A 19,064-nucleotide genomic window follows, 5' to 3' on the forward strand; every position below is an offset into this window, starting at 1 on the left:
GTGTGATATGCAGTCATTATGTACAGAGAATATAACATAGGTGATAATACACACTCCTGGGGGGCACCAGTGCTAGTGTGTTTGGCCTGTAACAACTTGTTATTGATTTTGACAACTTGTGTTCTTTGCTGTACAGGAAATCTAAAATCCAGTGACATAAGGAGTTCTGGACACCCATGTTTTGGAGTTTATAGAAAAGTTTGCTGGGTAAAATCATGTTAAAAGCAGAGCTGTAGTCTATAAAAAAGTACCTTTGTGTAGTTGCCTGGGGACTCAAGATGTTGTAGAATAGAGTGGATACCAAGTGACACGGCATTCCTCAACAGACCTATTTGTCCAATATGCAAATTGAAAGGGGTCTAGACAGACAGCTTTGGACGGATGATCACATATGATTTTTTCAAAGATTTTCATTATGACAGATGTAAGACCTACCGGTCTATAATCATTTAAACCAGTGATGCTGGGCTTCTTGGGCACAGGAATAATAACAGCTGACTTAAAACATGTGGGGACTCTGCATTCCCTCCGAGACCAGTTAAAAATGTCTGTGAGTACTGGGGTCAGTTCATCAGCACAACGTTTGATGGTAGTGGAGGATACGAGGTCAGGGCCTTCAGCTTTCCTGCAATTCAGCTTTTTTAGTGGTCGCCTAACCTCATCCTCCTGTATGACAAAAGGTGGTGGTAGGGTTTTGATGCCCGTTGGTTGTATAAGGGCATCATCCCGATCTTTATCAAAGCGGCAATAAAATTCATTAAGACTGTCAGGCAGCATAGGGTCGTCACTGACTACAAGCGCAGTGCAAGAGAAGTTCATGGAAACGCTGACTCCATGAACTCCACTCTGTTCACCTCTTTAACAATAATTTAAAGGGGTCCTATTATGCTTTTCAGTTTTTTCCTTCTCCTATTGCGCTTTACATATATTTTGGGGTATATAAATGGTTGGCAAAGTTACAATACCATAAAAATCCCACAAGGGGGAGTAAATGACTACCGCGAATCACTGTTTGTGAGCTGCCTAGAAACGGCTCGTTGGGATTCTCTCTGCGGTTATCTTTTACTTCCGGTACATGGTGACGTAAACATGTACTTTTGCAGGGAGTCAATGGGAGAGCGTCATCAACTTTTGCTGCGTTCCTGGACACGCTGGGGTCGGGGGGAATGGATCAGATTGCAAAATAGAGTTTGAGTAGAGAAGTAGATGGACAGAAAGACATAATACTATTTATATATTATGTATAAATTATATATATATATATAAATTATCCATAAATTATGTATATGTATATATATATATATATATATATATATATATAATTGGTAAGGTGAGTTATAATATATAATTGGTGAGTTATAATATATCTGTGAGTTATAATATATAATTGGTAAGGTAGCACCGAAGCCATAGTAGACAGAGTGACAGATTTCCTGTATTGACGTCAGCACCAAGATTCTAAATGCCTCAAAATTCTAAGCAACAGGGTGTTTCACATAGGGGTTGTAATACTCATAAAAGTAGGAGAAAAAAAATGCGCTGGACAACCCTTTATTGTGGTAAATCAATTCTATGAGGTCAAACTAATTAAATAATAAACAGTAAAAAATGGCATAATAGGGCCCCTTTAAATATTCCCTTGACCCTATGACCCTTGGTTCATAGATAAATCACATCAACCCACTTTTAAATCTCCTTATTGAATGTGAGCTCTCTGACTGGACAGCATTTATTATTGTTGTACGTATGGTTTGGTGACCCCAGTCAGAGTCTGGTGAACTGTTGGGTATGCTAACCCGGTTTATTATTTATATATTTGTTCATGTCTTGTGGGGGGAGTTGGCTTCGGCTGGGGATCCCCCCCCCCCCCCACACCTGGTGTTGGGGGAGGTGGAGTGTGTGTGGTCGACGGCGGGTTGAAGCAGCCTCACCTGGCCTGAGTCAGGCTGATTGGACTCTGGGGCTGAGACAGGCTCACACCTGAGGAGAATCAGTAATCAATTCACGCAGGATAACCCAGCCGTCACCACACGCACGCGCACGCGCACACATGCACAGTGGTCAGAGCTCTCTCACGTCTGTGGTCACCTCCTTCTTGGCTTGTATCGTCTTGAAACTTTCAAATGAAGGGCATTACAACATCTAGCTGTGTGTTGGTGTTGGAGGAGCCCAGCAAAGCAGTAGTAGTTTGTAATTTGATGTAGTTAAGGCAGTAGTTTTATCTAATATGTTGCAGTTGCGGTAGTAGTTTTATCTAATATGTTGTAGATGAGTTAGAAGTTATACGTGCGTCATACGTGGTACTTGAGGTAGTAGTTGTATGTAATATGTGGTAGTTGAGGTAGTAGTGGTATATTATACGGTAGTAGTTGTACATAATACGTGGTAGTTGAGGTAGTATATTATGCGTGGTTGTTGAGGTAGTACTTGTAAATATAATAATACTGAGGAATCTGATGCTGGCTCTTGGTTGAGGCCCCTGGTTAGAGCCAGCTCTGTGCTCAGCACTCTGTGTCAGAGTCTCTTCCCCCTCAGCAGCTGCAGCAGGTTCCTGCTGTAACAGCTCAGTGTCTACGCAGTGTGACTGAGGGAGGTTTTTGTACGGCTCTCAATCACTGTGTGAACGAATCAACACTGTTTAGTTTGTGGAGACTCTGACAGTGATAAACTGCTGCATCTTCACGCTGGGCGCCGTTGATGGTCAGAGAGAAGTCAGCCATGTGTCCGCTACCACTAAACCGAGCCGGAGTTGGTGATATAAGTTGGTTTATATATTTTATGATGAGCTTGGGTTCTTCTCCAGGTTTCTGTTGGTACCAGAATAGATAATTATTATTTAAAACCGCTGGGTTTGTTTTACAGGTCAGAGTGACTGTGGATCCTGGAGTAACGGACCCTACTGGTGTCTGAGTCACAGTCACCTGACTATATTCTATTCATAATAATACAAATAAAGTCGTTCCTTTCATCAGGACCCAAGCTGCTTTAAGTGATGTGGACACAGAACAAGAAAATATGAAATATTATATTTTCAAACAATCAAACAATAAATAAATGAATCAATAAGAAAAGATCATGTTCCAAAGTCCAGGCCCAGTAAGTGGGTCTTCAGGCAGCTTGTGAAAACGCAGATGGATCCAGCGTTGAGGATCTCCCGGGGAGCGAGTTCCACAGAGTGGGGGCAGCCACCCTAAAGGCTCTGTCCATAGCTGAAGTCCCTAACCCGGGGTGGGGGGGTGGGGGGGTAAAGCAGTCCGTGGTCTGAGGAACGGAGATTCTGGGAGGGGGAGTAGGGTCTGAGGAGCTGTGAGAGGAGCGGGGGCTAGAGGGACTGGGGGGTGAGGAGGAGGAGGAGGAGGAGGAGGAGGAGGAGGAGGTGCTACAGGACCTTTAATGGGAGCCGGTGGAGGTGGATGAGGGGGGGGGGGGGGGGGGGGGTTGGTACACTGGAGCCGATCCAGGGCTCTGTGGGGACCCCCCAGTGAGGGACGGCCCGAGTCTGGACATGTTTCTGAGGGGGTCCAACGCCTATCTGTTGATGGACTCCATGTGGGGAACCAGTGATAGGGATGAGTCTGGGACCCCCCCAGGTTGGGGACTGGAGAGAAGGGCCAGACGGAGCAGCCGTCCATGGAAGGACCAGATCCCCGACCTTCTGGGGCCTGGGGGGCCCCAACCAGGACTCTGTCTTCTTACTGCTGAGTTGGTGGAGGTTGGCAGACATGCAGAGTGGGGGGGGGGGTGTGGGGGGGTGATGTAATGTGTGGAAGTTGAGGTTGTAGTTGCATTCAATATGTTGACGTTTGAGTTGCATGCAAAGTATTGTAGTTGAGGTAGTAGTTGTATGTATGATATTGTAGTTGAGGTAGTACTTCTGTGTGATACTTGGTAGTTGGGGTAGTCGTTGTATCTAATATATGGTAGTTGAGGTAGTACTTGTCTGTTTAATAATGCTGAGGAATCTAATGCTGGCTCTTGGTTGAGGCCCCTGGTTAGAGCCAGCTCTGTGCTCAGCGCTCTGTGTCAGAGTCTCTTCCCCCTCAGCAGCTGCAGCAGGTTCCTGCTGTAACAGCTCAGTGTCTACGCAGTGTGACTGAGGGAGGTTTTTGTACGGCTCTCAATCACTGTGTGAACACATAGACACTGTTTAGGACGTGGAAACTCTGACAGTGATAAACTGCTGCATCTTCACGCTGGGCGGCGGTGATGGTCAGAGAGAAGTCAGTGCTGCTTCCACTGCCACTAAACCGAGCCGGTGTTGGTGATACAAGTTGGTTTGCAAATTTTATGAAGAGCTTGGGGGATTCTCCAGGTTTCTGTTGGTACCAGTTTAGATACTGACCATAACTTCTATGGCTGTAAACCGCTGGGTTTGTTTTACAGGTCAGAGTGACTGTGGTTCCTTGATTAAAGGACACTACTGGTGTCTGAGTCACAGTCACCTGACTGCTGGTTCCTGTAGAAAACAAACAAACCAAACATTGAGTTATCCGATAGAAAACACAAGCAAACAGAGAAGGGTGGTCCACATCTTGACTGAGTGGAATGAACCAACCTGTTAAGGATCCACAGACCACTGTCCAGAAAAGTTGGGTGAGGTGATTCATGGTTGCCACGGTTTCTGGGGTGTTGAGTGACAGCTCAGAGTCCTGCAGTGTTGAACTCAGAGGACTTTAAACCCTCTCAGAACCCCAGTTTCAGCTGAGCATGCAAAGCTTCCTCTATATGGAAATGACCTGTTTCCACTCATCAGACTGGGGGTGAGAGTGACTGCAGACGTTCTGGGAGGACCGCTGTATCTCTTCTACATTCACACTTTTGGAATACAAATTCGGATTTACTGGAAACTATTGGAATTTTTAATGTATAACATTTTATCTGGTTGAGGACGATCTTGGTTTGTGTGACATCCTTTGAATCTCTAATTTAGATTTATTATTACCTAAAACCAGAATAATAGATAAAAAGTTATTGTTCTGTTTTAAATAAATGCATGATTATAACATTGGCTTGAAGGTTTTTTATTCAGTCAAATTATTAGACATGTGTTAAAACAATAAACCTTTTGTAATTTTGCGTTTAAAAATGTTATGAAAATAAATGTAAATAAATCTATTTCATTAAATCTATTTAAACAATAAATGTATATTGATTATAATAATACAGTGAAATAAATATCGACTAATTCATCCATTCTAGTGAGAAGCCAGTGTTTGTGTGTCAGTGAGATGAGTCTTTAGTGTGCGGGAGGTTTTTGTACAGCCTCTTAATGAGTTTGTATCACTGTGGTGGACTTTTGGTGGAGGCACCAAACTCATCGTTGACTGTAAGTACAAGGACACTTTTCTTTGCATGGCATATTTAACTTTCTTTAAATTATAATAAGCGTGATAATCTTAATACTTTATACTTTTCTATTGTTTTCAATTCTTTTTCGGATGATAAGATGAGTAAAAAGTGTAAATATATCGTCGTACAGGGTGCTGTCTTTTAAATTACACTTAATTTGTTGCATATGTTCTACAATATAATGTATTTTATGAAAAACCTCATTATGCTATGTCATTGTTCATTTATTTAATTGTCAAATGAGTCACCTTTAAGTTTGTAGAAATTCAAACTTGTTTAAAGTCGATTAATGATAAACCAATAAAATGCTTAATTTTGAAGTTCAATAATTTTAAATATAAACATGTTTTTACCGTTTTAATTAAGAGATTTTAAACACAATGGTTCCCTTCCTCTTTAATGTCACCAACTGCTGGTGAACAGGAAGCTGTCCCTTCCCTCTGTGCTCCTATGAGGCTGATGTTAACTGAGCCTGTTGTCCACTCCTCTCTCTCTCTTCCAGTGGGAGTGGTGCAGCCCACGCTGACCGTCCTCCCTCCCTCCAGAGTGGAGCTGGAGCAGGGCAGTGCTACACTAGTTTGTATGGCCAGTGGGGGCTTCCCCTCAGACTGGAAGCTTGGCTGGAAGGTGGGGGGCAGCAGCAGGTCTGGGGGGGTGTCTGATAGCCTGGTGGTCCTGGGGAAAGATGGCCACTACAGCTGGAGCAGCACCTTGACCCTCCCTGCAGACCAGTGGAGGAAGGCGGGCTCAGTGAGCTGTGAGGCCAGTAAGAATGGCCAGACGCAGCCTGTCACTCAAACCCTGAATCCTGGAGAGTGTTCAGAGTAGAGAGGCTCCAGCATGGAGGTACTGGAGGATACAGATCTCCTCTGACACGTCTGCTTTATGTCTCTGTGTCTCAGGTGGCACTGCAGATTTTGATAAATTACATTAATATAACATGTCTTCTAATCAATAACATGATGCTCTCTGGATTTGACCCCTTGCTTGTGTTGGTCACATGTTGAACATTTAATAAAGATGTTAAGATTAAATCCTTTCTTGTCATCATTTGCTATCATTTATCTTTCGTATTTCCAAATTAATGTGGATTCTAATGAGCATATAAAACCTCTGCCATCTTTATCCAACATATTTCCCTACCATTTTGAAAGAAGGGTTAAGGCTATGGTGTGTATCTCTGAAGGAGAAAAGTATTGTTTGTGGGGATTTCCTTGGAAAGTGTGTTCACTGTATCCAGTGGACCAGTGTCAGTCATAGAGCCACTGCTGCTGAAATGACCCATGTGTGTCAGACTGACTTTATGTCACTTCATATAATAGTAGTTCAGAGAGATGCTCCAGATTTCTGCAGATACAAACTCAGAAACTTGTAAAATTACGTCTCAAAAGACATTCAGTATCTCTCAACAGGACATAAGAACCCTAGCATGCTGAGTGGTGGAAACAGTTACATATTAATAATGTCTGTCTATGAGTTAAAGACCAAACCGACAACGCTAAAAAATGTGTTTCTTTAAACGTATTCTGTGAGCAGTGAGCTGTAGCTATTCAAATGATGTCCAGTTTTAGCTGATGTGCATCTGTGTCTCTTGAGTCACAGAAAGTCAGGGTAAATATAGGGCTGAGGTTTTCAGAACAGTCTCTTGAGACTCCAGTGAAAGAAGTATCTGTGCATGTCTCCATACCAGCTCAGTTGCGCCCTCTAGTGTGTAACCAACACCATTGCCATCAAGACTGATTCCATGACCTCCACTCTGTTCACCTCTTTAACAATAATTAAAATATTCCTGAATAGCATAATTTTGTTTCATCAGGATTGACCGTTAGTTCATAGATAAATCACGTCAATCCAATATTAAATCTCCTTATTTCATGTGTGCCCTCTGACTGGACAGCACAAAGACACTGGGGAGCTATGGGGACACGGTGTTTGGATCGTATCTATTATTGTTCTACGTACGGTTTGGTGACCCTGGTCAGAGTCCAGTTTATTATTTATGTTTTTTCGTGTCTGGTGGGGGGGTGGACTTCCGCTGGGGATCCCCCCCCGCTCCCTACTTGGTGTTGGGGGGCCTGAGTGTGTGTGGTCGATGGCTGGTTGAAGCAGCCTCACTGGGACAGGCTGCACACCTGTGGTGAATCAGTAATCAAGGCACAGGATAAACCAGTCGCACACACACACACACAGGACAGAGCTCTGTCACGTCTGTGTTCACCTCCTTGCGTTGTTTGTAATTTGTTGTTGTTGAGGCAGTAGTTTTATCCAATATGTTGCAGTTGCGGTAGTAGTTGTATGTTATACGTAGTAGTTGAGGTAGTAGTTGTAAGTAATATGAGGAAGTTGAGGTAGTAGTTGTATATAATACGTGGTGGTTGAGGTAGTACTTGTATATTATAGGTGGTAGTTGAGGTAGTAGTTGCATGTAAAATGTTGTAGTTGAGGTAGTAGTGGTATATTAAACGTGGTAGTTGTACTTGTATGTTTAATAATGCTGAGGAATCTAATGCTGGCTCTTGGTTGAGGCCCCTGGTTAGAGCCAGCTCTGTGCTCAGCGCTCTGTGTCAGAGTCTCTTCCCCCTCAGCAGCTGCAGCAGGTTCCTGCTGTAACAGCTCAGTGTCTACGCAGTGTGACTGAGGGAGGTTTTTGTACGGCTCTCAATCACTGTGTGAACATCCAGAGACTGTTAACATAGTGGTAACTCTGACAGTGATAAACTGCTGCATCTTCATGCTGGGCGCCGTTGATGGTCAGAGAGAAGTCAGTGCTGCTTCCACTGCCACTAAACCGAGCTGGTGTTGGTGATACAAGGGTTCTTATACGGCGTATGATGGGCTTGGGGGCTTCTCCAGGTTTCTGTTGGTACCAGTGTAGTTCATTACCATTGTAAACCGCTGAGTTTGTTTTACAGGTCAGAGTGACTGTGGTTCCTGGAGTAACGGACACTACTGGTGTCTGAGTCACAGTCACCTGACTGCTGGTTCCTGTAGAAAACAAACAAACCAAACATTGAGTTATCCAATAGAAAACACAAGCAAACAGAGAAGGGTGGTCCACATCTTGACTGAGTGGAATGAACCAACCTGTTAAGGATCCACAGACCACTGTCCAGAAAAGGAGGGTGAGGTGATTCATGGTTGCCACGGTTTCTGGGGTGTTGAGTGACAGCTCTGAGTCCTGCAGTGTTGAACTCAGAGGACTTTAAACCCTCTCAGAACCCCAGTTTCAGCTGAGCATGCAAAGCTTCCTCTATATGGAAATGACCTGTTTCCACTCATCAGACTGGGGGTGAGAGTGACTGCAGACATTCTGGGAGGACCGCTGTATCTCTTTAACATTCACCCTTTTGGAATATGTATTCAGATTTAATGGAAACTATTGGAATTTAAAATGCATAACATTTTATCTGGTTGAAGCCAATCCTGGTTTGTATGAAATCCTTTAACTTTCTATTTGTTTGAAATAAATTGTCGTTACATTATTACCTGAACCCAGAATAATAGATAAAAACATATTGTTCTGTGTATATTAAATGCATGGATATAACATTGGCTTGAAGGTTTTCTATTAAGTCAAATTAATAGACTTGTTTTAAAACAATGAACCGTTTGTAAGTGAGCCTTTAAAAATGTTATGAAAATAAATGAATGATAAATATATTTCATTAAATCAATATACATTCATAAAATTACTATATATTAATTATAATATTTCCAATGAATCAAATATTGACTAATTCATCCATTTTAGTGAAAAGCCAGTGTTTGTGTGTCAGTGAGATGAGTCTTTAATGTGTGGGAGGTTTTTGTACAGCCTCTTAATGAGTTTGTATCACTGTGGAGGACTTTTGGTGGAGGCACCAAACTCATCGTTGACTGTAAGTACAAGGAGACTTTTCTTTGCCTGGCATATTTAACTTTCTCTAAATATAATTAAGCGTGATAATCTTATCTTTTGGAACTTTCTATATTTTTAATTTCTTGTCGTTTTTTTAAAGATAAGCTGAGGACAAAGTGTAAATATATTGTGATACAGAGTTCTGTCTTTTAAATTACACTGCATACGTTACATATGTTCTACAATATAATGTATTTCATGAAAGACCTCATTATTGCTGTGGCATTATTCATTTATTGAATTGGCAAATCAGTCATATTTAAGTTTGAAGAAATTCACACTTGTCGATTAATGTTAACCCAATAAAATGCTAAATTTTGAAGTTCAATCATTTTAAATATAAACATGTTGTTACCGTTTGAATGAAGATATTTTAAACACAATGGTTTCCTTCCTCTTTAATGTCACCAACTGCTGGTGAACAGGAAGCTGTCCCCTCCCTCTGTGCTCCTATGAGGCTGATGTTAACTGAGCCTGTTGTCCACTCCTCTCTCTCTCTTCCAGTGGGAGTGGTGCAGCCCACGCTGAGCGTCCTCCCTCCCTCCAGAGTGGAGCTGGAGCAGGGCAGTGCTACACTAGTGTGTGTGGCCAGTGGGGGCTTCCCCTCAGACTGGAAGCTTGGCTGGAAGGTGGGGTGCAGCAGCAGGTCTGTGGGGGTGTCCGATAGCCTGGTGGTCCTGGGGAAAGATGGCCACTACAGCTGGAGCAGCACCTTGACCCTCCCTGCAGACCAGTGGAGGAAGGCGGGCTCAGTGAGCTGTGAGGCCAGTAAGAATGGCCAGACGCAGCCTGTCACTCAAACCCTGAATCCTGGAGAGTGTTCAGAGTAGAGAGGCTCCAGCATGGAGGTACTGGAGAATACAGATCTCCTCTGACACGTCTGCTTTATGTCTCTCTGCCTCAGGTGACACTGCAGCTTTTGTTGATTTGCATTAACATAACAAGTGTTTGATTCATTAACATGATGCTCTCTGGATTTCTGGATTTCTCTCTGCCTTCTGATTTTTACCCCTTGTTTGGATTTGTCACATGCTGAATACTGAATAAAGATTTAAAAAATAAATTACCTCTATTCATCATTTACTATCATTTATCGAATGTATTTTTTTAATTAATGTATCTTCTAATGAGAATATAACACCTGTTATCTTTATTAAACAAACTTCACCACCACCATTTTGAATGAAGGGTTAGAGCTATGGTGTGTATCTCTGAATGAGCAAAGTGTTGGTTGTCTGGATGTCCTTGCAAAGTGTGTTCAGTGTATTCAGTGGACCAGTGTCAGTCATAGTGCCACTGCTGCTGAAATGACCCATGTGTGTCAGACTGAATGTCACTTCATAAGATAGTAGTTCAGAAAAATTTCCAGTTTTTGAAGATACAACTTAGAAGCATGTAAAAGTAGGTCTCAAGAGACATTCAGTATCCCTCACCAAGACACAGGAACCCTAGTTTGAGGAGTGGTGGAAACAGTAACAAATTCATAGTCTGTCTATGAGTCAAAGACCAAACCGACATCGCTAAAAGATGTGTTTCTTTAAACGTATTCTATGAGCAGTGAGCTGTAGCTATTCAAATGATGTCCAGTTTTAGCTGATGTGCACCTGTGTCTCTTTAGAGACAGAAAGTCAGTGGAAATGTAGGGCTGAAACTTTCAGAAGAGTCTCTGGAGATTCCAGTGAAAGCAGCATGTGTGCAGGTCTCCATACCAGCTCGATGGCGCCCTCTTGTGTCAAACTAACGCCATAACAATAGGATTCCATGACTTCCACTCATGAACAATATCTTAACAATTTTGGAGTAGTATGCTTTTGTTTAATCAGGATTGACCTTGGCTCATAGATAAATCACAATTACATTTAAAAGTTCAAAAGTTTCAAACGCTCAAAAGTTGTATTCTCTTTTTTATTCTCTACAAACTTTGGGACCCTACTCATTCCACATTGTGTCAACTAGAGACTCAAGACTAATTTTAAAATGTTCAGATTAGCTTGGAATCGTGCGCTTCTATTCAAATATTTTTTATATTTTAAATGTAAGATATTCTACTTTGAAATATATATTATTTTACATTGCAAGTCAATGGGATTATAATATATATTATTTCATAAAGAAATAATAGTTATATGAAAGATAAAAAAAAGCATTGGGATTCCTCAGCTCCAACTGAACAACATTCAGGATTTTCTTTTTCAGATGTTTATTAAAAGCCTTTTGTTTTTAAACATAGAGTTGAATATAATCTCTCAGGGAAACGTGTCAGAAGGGAGATGAAGAAATGCTGTACGATATCGAAATAATCAGCGTTGATTTAATGCCTCGCCAGCGCCCACCCCTCCACAGCGTTCGTTGAAAGGGGCCCTATTATGCCATTTTTTACTGTTCATTATTTAATTTGTTTGACCTCATATAATTGATTTACAACAATAAAGGGTTGTCTAGCGCATTATTTTTTCTCCTACTTTTATGAGTATTACAACCCCTATATGAAACACCCTGTTGCTTAGAATTGGACTGCTACCCATGCAAGTGAACGGAGCGTTCCACGGCATTGAGAAGACCCGTGTAATAAAGGCCTATAAAATGACTGTTTACGGCATAGATTTCTCCTCAAATTAGGCCAATAAAGCAATGATAAAAAATACTAAAAAAAAACTAACGCTTGATCAAAGGCCCGACCCGACCCGGCAGGCCAGGTCGGGTCAATAAAAAACCCTCATTGTTTAACATGAATCGGCTAAACAAATGACCACTGTAGCATATTTAAACACAATTCAAATTGTGCAGAGAATTATTTCCATTGGTCATTCTCAGTGGCGGCTGGCGATCAAACATGTTGGTGGGGCACAGTAATAGACAGGGGGTCTGAGGTTCTCCCCCCCCCGCTCCCCCCCATAATATTTTTGGGAATTTAATAGATTTATTTCCTGTATTCTGGTGCATTTTGGGGATGGCCACTACCTATTTACCTGCTTTTCATTCAGATTCATAGCCTGCATCCTGACTTGCAGGGCCTGGACCAGCTTACACTGCATATACAGACCAACTTCATGGCCATTACAGGGTTTGCTAATTGACCCATTGTTGTTATTCTGATATTGAGACAAATCATGATCATTGTCCTATAGCGTCCATTTTTTGTGAGTCTCAATGTCTACTTCAAATGCAGTTAGAAATATGGAACAGTTGCTTCATTTTGTTTATATGCTACAGGCCGAAAGACTAAATTAATATGTAACTTACTTGCTCCTTTTAAGTATAACATTGCTTGGGGAGTCCAATTCCTCCACTGAAAAGTGTGGGAAAGTGCTTACAACTCTCTGCTGGTTAGCGATCTATGAAACTGTTGTTTTTTAGTTGTCGTCAGGAAAAAAACAAAAGGGGTAACACTGTCGATAATTATCAAATAAAACATAGGGGGTAACACTGTTGTCTTTCTTTGGTCATCAAGAAAAAAACACAAGGGGTAACACTGTCGTTTTAATCAAATTAAACACAAGGGGTAACACTGTCGTTTTAATCAAATGAAACATAAGGGGTAACACTGTCGTTTTTTTATCGGTCGTCATGAAAAAAACATAAGCGATAACACTGTCGTTTTTATCAAATGAAACATGAGGGGTGACACTGTCATTTTTCTTTGGTCGTCATGAAAAAAACCATAAGGGGTAACACTGTTGTTTTTCATTGGTCGTCATGAAAAAAAACACAAGGGGCAAGACTGTTGTTTTTTATTGATCGTCATGAAAAAAACCTAAGGGGTAACACTTTCGATTTTTATTGCTTGTCATGAAAAAAAAAGGTATTTGAAAATAAATACAATTTTGTCCTTGTCAAATAAAATATAAGGTGTAACACTGTTTTTCATCAGTCATCATGGGAAAATAACATAAGGGGTAATACTGTCGTTTTTATCAAATGAAACGTCGAGGGTAACACTGTTGTTTTTTATTTGTCGTCATGAAAAACCCATAAGGGGTAACACTGTCGAAATGTATCGAATAAAACTGTCGTTTTTATCAAATGAAACATGAGGGGTGACACTGTTGTTTTTTATTGGTCGTCATGAAAAAAAACATAAGGGGTAACACTTGTTTTTTTATCGGCCGTCATGAAAAAAAACATAAGGGGTAACACAGTTGTTTTTTTATTGGTCGTCATGAATAAAATATAAGAGGTAACACTGTAGTTTTTTATTCGTCGTCATGAAAAAAAACATAAGGGGTAACACTGTCGTTTTTTATTGGTCGTCAAGAAAAAAAACATAAGGAGTAACAGTGTCGTTTTTTATTCGTTGTCATGAAAAAAAACATAAGGGGTAACACTGTCGTTTTTTATTGGTCGTCATGAAAAAATACATAAGGGGTAATACTGTTGTTTTTTATTGGACATCATGAAAAAAAACATAAGGGGTAACACTGTTGTTTTTTATTGGTCGTCATGAAAAAAAACATAAGGGGTAACACTGTTGTTTTATATTCGTCGTCATGAAAAAAAACTTAAGGGGTAACACTGTCGTTTTTTATTGGTCGTCATGAAAAAAAACATAGGGGGTAACACTGTTGTTTTTTATTGGTCGTCATGAAAAAAAACATAAGGGGTAACACTGTTGTTTTATATTCGTCGTCATGAAAAAAAACATAAGGCGTAACACTGTCGTTTTTTATTGCTCGTCATGAAAAAAAAATATTTGAAAAAATAAATAAAATTGTCCTTGTCAAATAAAATATAAGGGGTAACACTGTTGTTTTTCATCAGTCATCATCGGAAAATAACATAAGGGGTAACACTGTCGTTTTTATCAAATGAAACGTCGAGGGTAACACTGTTGTTTTTTATTCGTCGTCATGAAAAAAAACATAAGGGGTAACACCGTTGTTTTTTATTGGTCGTCATGAAGAAAAACATAAGGGGTAACACTGTTGCTTTATATTTGTCGTCATGAAAAAAAACGTAAGGGGTAACACTGTCGTTTTTTATTGGTCGTCATGAAAAAATACATAAGGGGTAATACTGTTGTTTTTTATTGGACATCATGAAAAAAAACATAAGGGGTAACACTGTCGTTTTTTATTGGTCGTCATGAAAAAAAACATAAGGGGTAAAACTGTTGTTTTTTATTGGTCATCATGAAAAAAAACATAAGGGGTAACACTGTTGTTTTTTGTTGGTCGTCAAGAAGAAAAACATAAGGGGTAACACTGTTGTTTTTTATTGGTCATCATGAAAAAAAACATAAGGGGTAACACTGTTGTTTTTTATTCGTCGTCATGAAAAAAAACATAAGGGGTAACACTGTCATTTTTTATTGGTCGTCATGAAAAAAAACATAAGGGGTAACACTGTTGTTTTTAATTGGTCGTCATGAAAAAAAACATAAGGGGTAACACTGTTGTTTTTTATTGGTCATCATGAAAAAAAACAAAGGGTAACACTGTTGTCTTTGTCAAATAAAATATAAGGGGTAACACTGTCGTTTTTACTGGTCTTGAAAAAAAACATAAGGGAATTAATAGAAATACACACATACATTTTACTGTCATGTATATCCTCTTGATTGATGATTGATTATTGTCTTCGTCTCAGTGGTGCACTGGAGTGCACTCTGCCCAATCCCCTGGAGACCGGGGTTCAAGTCCGGTTGATGTCTTCTGTCGGACGACTCTTATCTCTATTTTATACGATTTATAAAGTCAAGTGTAACCTTTGTGATGAATTTATCAGGTGTCTTGTTGGTGCATTGTTAAGTTCGGAGGTTATCACTCTTAACAGCTCATGTTCGCATCCCTGCAAAAACGTTCGACAGGGGTGCCACTGTAGTTATTTATTGGTCAACATGGAAAAAACATTAGGGGTAACTGTTGTTTTTTATCGGCCGTCATGAATTAAATATAAGGGGTAACACTGTCGATATTTATCAAATGAAAGATAGGGGGTGGCACTGTTGTTTTTTTCTTTGGTCCTCATAAAAAAACCCATAAAGGGTAACAATGTTGTTTTTTATTGGTCGTCATGGAAAAAAAAATGAGGGGTAACACTGTTGTTTATTATTCGTCGTCATGAAAAAAAACATAAGGGGTAACACTGTTGTTTTTTATTGGTCGTCATGAAAAAAAACATAAGTGGTAACACTGTTGTTTTTCATTGGTCATCATGAAAAAAAACAAAAGGGGTAACACTGTAGTTTTTTATTGGTCGTCATGAAAAAAAACATAAGGGGTAACACTGTTTATTATTCGTCGTCATGAAAAAAAAACATAAGGGGTAACACTGTTGTTTTTATTGGTCGTCATAAAAAAAAACATAAGGGGTAACACTGTTGTTTTTTATTGGTCATCATGAAAAAAAACATGAGGGGTAACACTGTTGTTTTTTATTGGACATCATGAAAAAAAACATAAGGGGTAACACTTGTTTTATATTCGTCGTCATGAAAAAAAGCATAAGGGGTAACACTGTCGTTTTTTATTGGTCGTCATGAAAAAAAACATAAGGGGTAACACTGTTGTTTTATATTCGTCGTCATGAAAAAAAACATAAGAGGTAACACTGTCGTTTTTTATTGGTCATCATGAAAAAAAACATAAGGGGTAACACTGTGGTGTTTTATTGGTCATCATGAAAAAAAACATAAGGGGTAACACTGTTGTTTTTTATTGGTCATCATGAAAAAAAACTTAAGGGGTAACACTGTGGTGTTTTATTGGTCGTCATGAAAAAAAACATAAGGGGTAACACCATTGTTTTTTATTGGTCGTCATGAAAAAAAACATAAGGGGTAACACTGTCGTTTTTTATTCGTCGTCATGAAAAAAAACAAAAGGAGTAACACCGTTGTTTTATATTCGTCGTCTTGAAAAAAAACATAAGGGGTAACACCGTTGTTTTTTATTGGTCGTCATGAAAAAAAACATGAGGGGTAACACTGTTGTTTTTGATTGGTCGTCATGAAAAAAAACATAAGGGGTAACACTGTCGTTTTTTATTCGTCGTCATGAAAAAAAACATAAGGGGTAACACTGTTGTTTTTTATTGGTCGTCATGAAAAAAAACATAAGGGGTAACACTGTTGTTTTTTATTTGTCATCATGAAAAAAAACAGAAGGGGTAACACTGTTGTTTTTTATTGGTCATCATGAAAAAAAACATAAGGGGTAACACTGATGTTTTTTATTGGTCGTCATGAAAAAAAACATATGGAGTAACACCGTCGTTTTTTATTGGTCGTCATGAAAAGAAACATAGGGGCTAACACTGTTGTTTCTTTTTGGTCGTCATGAAAAAAAACATAAGGGGTAACACTGTTGTTTTATATTCGTTGTTTTATTGTTTTATTGGTCGTCATGAAAAAAAACATAAGGGGTAACACTGTCGTTTTTTATTCGTCGTCATGAAAAAAAACATAAGGGGTAACACTGTTGTTTTTTATTTGTCGTCATGAAAAAAAACATAAGGGGTAACACTGTTGTTTTATATTATAACCCTTATATATAACCCTAACACTGTCGTTTTTTATTGGTCGTCATGAAAAAAAACATAAGGGGTAACACTGTTGTTTTATATTCGTCGTCATGAAAAAAAACATAAGAGGTAACACTGTCGTTTTTTATTGGTCATCATGAAAAAAAACATAAGGGGTAACACTGTGGTGTTTTATTGGTCATCATGAAAAAAAACATAAGGGGTAACACTGTTGTTTTTTATTGGTCATCATGAAAAAAAACTTAAGGGGTAACACTGTGGTGTTTTATTGGTCGTCATGAAAAAAAACATAAGGGGTAACACCATTGTTTTTTATTGGTCGTCATGAAAAAAAACATAAGGGGTAACACCAGTGGTGTAGTCTACGTGATACGCAGGTATACGCCGTATACCCACTAGGAACGCATCAGGATTTGCGTATACCCACTTAAAAATGTGCACGGATACGTATCAATCGTCTTGTGACAGATCTTTCACTTCTGTGTTTATTTTTCGCAAATACCGGTTGGGTATAACTGCAATAAAATACTTTAAGCAGGGGAAGTTATCGCCTACATTCACCATTCATAAAATTCCCCCTGCGCGCTCGCGCTCTGCCCTGTCTCTGTTACGAAGCGCGAAGCTGCCCCTGCATCTCTGCACGTTAGTTGGCGGGCCGAGCCCCTCCTTCTCGCGTGTGTGTGTGTGTATGCGTGCGTGCGCTCGCGCGTGCGTGTGTGTGTGTGCAGTCCTCCCATATTAATGTGTAAACCACATAATAAGTAGTCAACAGAAGACAATGTTTTAATCCCACTTTATATCTCCTTGTTACTTTTAGATGAGAACCCCTTGGCCAGCCTTTCAGACTGGGTGTCAGGCTAGGGAATTTAAAAACAGGCATCCTTGGTTAGAGTGGAGGGAAAAAAAGTTAGCTAAATGTCAGCCAACATACAGTTGGTATACACAATTGAAATTCATAATGTTAATCACTATGCAAATGAGAGTATAGCTAATTCATGGTCATTTTTAAGGTGCAGTAATTTCACACTTTTACACAATTCAATTACTGTATGGTATGTTAGATAACATCAGTAAGAGCTCAAATTAGAGCAATTGAAAGAGTGAAACATTAGACTCCTGTCATCTCCTTCTCATGCACTGGTTAGCCATGGTTGTAAATAGTTCATTAAATTATTTTGAGTAGATTTTTTTCCTTGTTTAGCATGTGCTATTGCTACTATAAACATACAAAGGACAACTTGTCATTTTTGTGTTCTATTTGTTCATACTGTTATTAAAACTGATAAACCTACTCAGCTTTCCATGATTGTTGATAATCGTTATACTCGTAAATCAGCGGGTTGTAGACCCCTGCGTTGGTGAGTGTGGTGCGACACCCCATAAGCGCCACACACGTACACGTACCGGTGGGACGGGTTTGTACGAGGCTGGGAGGGAATCATCACAGTATACCCACTACAATAGAGTAGACTACACCACTGGGTAACACCGTTGTTTTTTATTGGTCGTCATGAAAAAAAACATAAGGGGTAACACTGTCGTTTTTTATTCGTCGTCATGAAAAAAAACAAAAGGAGTAACACCGTTGTTTTATATTCGTCGTCTTGAAAAAAAACATAAGGGGTAACACCGTTGTTTTTTATTGGTCGTCATGAAAAAAAACATGAGGGGTAACACTGTTGTTTTTGATTGGTCGTCATGAAAAAAAACATAAGGGGTAACACTGTCGTTTTTTATTCGTCGTCATGAAAAAAAACATAAGGGGTAACACGGTTGTTTTTTATTGGTCGTCATGAAAAAAAACATAAGGGGTAACACTGTTGTTTTTTATTTGTCATCATGAAAAAAAACAGAAGGGGTAACACGGTTGTTTTTTATTGGTCATCATGAAAAAAAACATAAGGGGTAACACTGATGTTTTTTATTGGTCGTCATGAAAAAAAACATATGGAGTAACACCGTCGTTTTTTATTGGTCGTCATGAAAAGAAACATAGGGGCTAACACTGTTGTTTCTTTTTAGTCGTCATGAAAAAAAACATAAGGGGTAACACTGTTGTTTTATATTCGTCGTTTTATTGTTTTATTGGTCGTCATGAAAAAAAACATAAGGGGTAACACTGTCGTTTTTTATTTGTCGTCATGAAAAAAAACATAAGGGGTAACACTGTTGTTTTTTATTCGTCGTCATGAAAAAAAACATGGGGTAACACTGTTGTTTTTTATTTGTCGTCATGAAAAAAAACATAAGGGGTAACACTGTTGTTTTTTATTCGTCGTCATGAAAAAAAACATATGGGGTAACACTGTTGTTTTTTATTTGTCGTCATGAAAAA

General features: G+C 39.5%; 2 long non-coding RNA genes and 1 gene segment (V, D, J or C); 2 read left to right on the forward strand and 1 right to left on the reverse strand.

The window, feature by feature from the left end:
• Positions 1-5,295: 5,295 nt before the first annotated feature.
• On the forward strand, positions 5,296-6,383 carry LOC115543870 (immunoglobulin kappa constant-like; the record flags this gene model as incomplete). The annotated part of the segment is given in 2 exon segments: positions 5,296-5,326; positions 5,852-6,383. Coding segments are annotated over 2 exon segments (357 nt in total), but the record flags the coding sequence as incomplete, so codon positions are not given.
• Positions 6,384-8,176: 1,793 nt separating this feature from the next.
• Positions 8,177-8,480, reverse strand: LOC115543873 (uncharacterized). The gene is made up of 2 exons (XR_003976769.1): positions 8,434-8,480; positions 8,177-8,334 (listed from the first exon to the last, which is right to left on the reverse strand). It is a non-coding gene; the product is annotated as an uncharacterized LOC115543873 (long non-coding RNA).
• Positions 8,481-8,707: 227 nt separating this feature from the next.
• LOC115543871 (uncharacterized) lies at positions 8,708-10,310 on the forward strand. The gene is made up of 2 exons (XR_003976767.1): positions 8,708-8,775; positions 9,752-10,310. It is a non-coding gene; the product is annotated as an uncharacterized LOC115543871 (long non-coding RNA).
• The last annotated feature ends 8,754 nt before the right edge of the window (positions 10,311-19,064 follow it).

The sequence above is a fragment of the Gadus morhua genome, chromosome 5, assembly GCF_902167405.1.
Source record: "Gadus morhua chromosome 5, gadMor3.0, whole genome shotgun sequence".
Taxonomy (NCBI): domain Eukaryota; kingdom Metazoa; phylum Chordata; class Actinopteri; order Gadiformes; family Gadidae; genus Gadus; species Gadus morhua.